The 4643-nt window shown below is 38.8% G+C and overlaps 1 protein-coding gene across 1 annotated transcript in view; it reads left to right on the top strand.

Moving 5' to 3' along the window:
- The window catches only part of DPY19L4 (dpy-19 like 4), a 68258-nt gene that overhangs the window by 3929 nt on the left and 59686 nt on the right, over positions 1-4643 (top strand). The window contains exon 2 of the mRNA XM_045287339.1: positions 3777-3901. Coding sequence (XP_045143274.1) covers positions 3839-3901 — 63 coding nt within the window. The 5' untranslated portion in view covers positions 3777-3838. The remainder of the gene's footprint in view (positions 1-3776; positions 3902-4643) is intronic.

Raw genomic sequence — 4643 nt, 5'->3', positions numbered from 1 at the left:
TCACACCTTGGAGCACTGGTTGAAGTTTGGTCCCTCTTTTCCTGTGGAGATATAAACAATACCCTCCCCTTGGGTGGGTTAGCGCCCTGTGCCCCCGCTACCCATTTTGATTGAGTTGTTTTATGAGACTATAATCCTCAGCTTTCAAGCCTGGAATACTCATCTCTGAAGGTGTTTGGTTATATAAAGGGAAGTCAGAAACTATTGCTAATAGGGTTCTAGCTCATACATGCATAGGTGTATTCCAAACAAATATGCTTTATCATGCTTCATCAGTCATTGGGTGGCTGCATAAAGTTCTTTCAGAAATCCATGCAGGTGAGGTTTGGATTTACCAATATGACCAAAGAGGAAAGGGCAATCAAAACCAGAACAGTGGCTTCCAAGTGGATCTGTAAGGGCAGTTCAACTCAAGTCAAAAAGGTCAGCTCAGAAGATTATTGTAACAAATTTGGGGATCCCAAAAGGGGTAGTCCCAGATTTTCTCAAAGGACACAGGTTGATGATGGGGCCTTACATTGAGGAATGTTTTAAAAAATTGAAGACTATTGGTGACAAAAAGGTCACGAAAGTTGTGTGAAGACATTTTTCTTCATTATGACAGTATACCTGCTTAATCTTCATGGGCAGCGAAGGCTGTCCTATGAGAATTTCATTGGGGAACATGTCCTATGCACCCTACAGCCCTGGTTTTGCTCCTCAGATTTCTTTTTGTTCCCCAAACTCAGCATAAAGAATGAGCATGATTTGAACCCTTCAGCGATAGCAAAACTGCTCTTGTGACGTGATGTCAATGGAAACACTCAGAAGTCTTTGAGGAAGTGTTAAGCATTGCTTCCCTCCTTTTCAGAAAAAAAAATTATTCAGCTCTTCCTTTGCAATGAAAAATGTTTATACTGTAACCTGTAATCCAGGGGCTACAAACAAGATTGCCAGCGAGAACGAAGGGGAAAAGAGTTAGAGTGTAGGTGTCTGCTTTTGCCTCCTGCCTGCAGCAGTACAGCACCACCTCCTCTCCTGCCCTCCAGAGGGGCAGTATCACCCACTTTGGGAAACACTGGGCTACAGAGATGGAAATACTGCCTTCAGAAGGGGTGGAGGATATGTGGAGAGACGGTAGTTGTACATCTGGGTACTTTTTGTTTAATTAAGGTTTCTATGACTTTATAGCAAAACTTTTTATTTACTCTCTGAGGATATAGCGTGGGGGTTGCATCTGACCTCCTCCAGCTTCATTAGGAAAAAGGAGACCCTAACTTCACACAAACTCTATTGACACAAGGCAAAGTTCAGACATATCTCCAACCTTCATCTCTTTTTACCATGTTCAGTCACTAACCACTCTTCCCATGGTGATCTACTTCTCTGCTGGGTTGGATATTCAATTCAATGGCTACATAGAAACTTACAGACAGTATTCACAATGATGGGGGTTTACTAGGGAAGATGGGATTGGAAAACCTAGGGATGCAGTCATTGGTCCACATCAGTGCCTCTTTTCAGCCAGAAGCCAAGCCTTTCTTTGGTTCTCAGCCCCTCAGTCACTGTCTCTTGGCCTCTGCCTCCATGAACCAGGAAGTCTGCTCATCTCTCTGCCTCACTGTCTTGTTGTCTCAGCTCCTTTGCACTGGGGCCTCTGCTGCCTCCACCACTTTAGACAGGTGCTTCATGTGCACACCTGCCTTTCTGAACACGGCCCTGGGAGTCTTTCTGTTCCTGCTTCTGACAGCTTTCTCAGCCTTATAGGAATGGCAAAAACTGACCAGTCCTCAAGTTATTATTTTCTACACCTTATTTGCATGGTCCTACCCAATCACTTGGTGGAAATGACAGAAATGGATAGAAGAGCTGTAAGTAAGTAATTTCACTTTACCACACCTGCATATGGAGAATTATCTGTAGTTGTGTCTTCATTTGATGTTTGTGCCTGCACACACACATCTATATATTTATATGTATATATACCTGCACCTGACTTTGTGACTTTATGCATGTATGTATCCATATATGAGCTAAACCACCCCCTTTTTATTTTTTGGGCTTTGTTAGAACTATTGAAATCTTTTATAAGAGTAGTTTCAAAAAGTTCATGGGAAAATCTATTATCTTTGAATTCCATCTTCTACAAACTTTTAAAGCACCCTCGTATGTCAAATTCTTTCGTGCCGGTACCCTTTTCTCTTGAGTACTTATGAGTGTTCTGTTTAGTTTGGCCATGCTGTGTTCCCACATTCAGTCCCACATTCAGTCCCATCACCAAAAATAACCAGTATCTATAATTTAAAACATAACACGGATTTGATCATTTTAGCTGATGAACTGGCAAAGCACTATTACTAAATCTCTTGGTTATAGTTAGCTGCATTTGACTATAGTAAAGAGATGAGTTTAGAAGAGAATTGGCCGATTTGCAAGCGAGAATGAAGGGGACAGAGTTAATTTAAAATATCTGAAAGTTGCCCTGTTTTCAGCCCGTGAAAGAGAAAATTGATAGGTGAGGGAGAGATACTATGGGTGGTCAAGGCTGATTAAGGTGAGTCCATGGGGCAATGACCAGATCAAAGGCATGGGAGTCACACATCATGCTGTGAGCTTAAGGAGCCCTGGTATCAACCCCTTTGTTAGACAAGAAAGAGAAGAAGAAACTAAGAGTAGGTTCTGACACAAACAGCTCCCAATACATGTAATTAAGGTGTGTCTAGAAAAGCATTTGTGGGCAGAGTTCTTGGTAGGCTGAGGTACTTGGAATCAAATAGATAAAAACTGACCCAGTTTTTCTTTTCTTTGAGTGTATATATGTCACAGTTTTATATGATCCTTTAAAAAATAATCATCAAAATTCATTGAATTTTGCACTTTAAGTGTTAACAGTTCAGTGTAGTTTATAGTGTGTAAATCTTTCCTCAGGAAAAAATCTCCTTGATAAAAGAAAAAAAAAATCAGTAGTAATTTGGAATTAACCTGTACTGTTTTTCTTCAGATATTATATAGTTTATTCCTTCTGATTACCTGTTTTTAACAGGTAGACTTTAATTTATAAAATAAAATAAAAATTGTAAAATAGATACAACAAAAGTTTGTCTTTTTTTAATGATTTTTAAATGTACAATTCAATGACATTAATTACATTTACTGTGTTGTGCTACCATTACCCACTTGGACAAACGTTTTTATCACCCCAAACAGCAATGACTCTTCACTTTCCAACCCCTAATACTTGGTAACCACCAATAAATACAGCTTTCTCTCCGTGAATTTGCAATAGACATAAATATAAAAGCGTTTTTAGATTTGTAGAAAAACTGAGCAGAGAATTCTCATATCATATCCGCTCTTCCCCTCATATAGAGTTTTTTCTTTCATTTCTTTCATTTTCTTCCATGATACTTTCCGTATTAGCAGTCTTCTGTTTTTAGGGCACATTTGTTACAATTAATGAACCAATATTGAAACATTTACTAAATCTGCACTTTACTTAGATTTATTTAGTTTTTACCTCACCTTTTTCTGTTCTTGAACACCATATTAGTCAGTGTCTGCTTAGGCTACTCTTGGCTGTAACAGTTTCTCAGACTTTCCTTGTTTTTGATGACCTTGAAAGACTTGAGACCTAGTTAGTCAAATATATTGTAATGTGCTCTCTGGTGGAATTGGTCTGGTGGTTTTCCCATGATTAGTCTGTGATTATGGGATTTGGGAGAAAGACCACAGAAGTAGATTGTCTGTTTTTCTTTGCACATTAAGGGTCTGTACTAACTTCTGATATACTTTTACAGATGTTTTATTTCAGCGCTTTGCAAAGGTTTTCATTGGCTGCCTTGCAGCAGCTACTAGTGGTATGATGTACGCTCTCTACTTATCAGCATACCATGAACGGAAATTCTGGTTTTCCAACAGACAGGTAAGAAGAAAGAATTTTGGACATATGAAAGTTGTTTTAGTGTTTAATATTAATTTGGCTACTGTGTTTTCCAGCTAGCCAGAAATGCCTTACACAGAGTCATTAGGAACAAAGTGCTCCAGAAGCTCTTGTGAGGACCCAGTCATGGTATCAGCTTCGAAAGATTTAAAAGGATGTGTTTCAAGGCCAGAGAATGGAGGCTTTGAGGCTGCTCTCCTCATGCTGTTCCCGTATCAAAGACTTTGGATGATAGTCAGTCTGTCAGCCCTTTAGTAGATTTGATAGTTCATATTTTAGAAACAACCAATGAACATTTCAGAATTAAAGTATTTTGATTTCTAAATTTTATGATTAAAACTTTGATGGGAGATTGAAAATGATTAACAGACTTTGCTTACAAAGCTATTATCTCATTGTGTATTTAAAGTCTGGTTTAAGTAATTTCATAATTTGGTCTTTAAGTATATTTTCAGAATTAACTTTATAATCAGATATGTTTGTCATGTGAGTGGGCAGAGTTTATGACGTTGCTATTTGACTTTGTAAAACATAGAAACCATTGCTGTCATACTGACTCTGAGCTGCAGGACAGAGCAGAACTGCCCCATAGGGTTTCCAAGCAGGCTGTCACAGCTTTCTCCTGAGAGTGTGAGTAGAAGATCTCAACCACTGACTTTTCAATTCGTATCCGAGTGCTTTAACCAGTGTGCCACCAAACCTTTTTGACATGATATGTTTTTTA

Source organism: Echinops telfairi, unplaced genomic scaffold, assembly GCF_000313985.2.
Source record: "Echinops telfairi isolate 266 unplaced genomic scaffold, ASM31398v2 ScPeMD7_1;HRSCAF=3_0, whole genome shotgun sequence".
NCBI classification, from domain to species: domain Eukaryota; kingdom Metazoa; phylum Chordata; class Mammalia; order Afrosoricida; family Tenrecidae; genus Echinops; species Echinops telfairi.
Note: the sequence above shows the minus strand (reverse complement) of the source record. Positions and strands in the feature narration are given on the sequence as shown.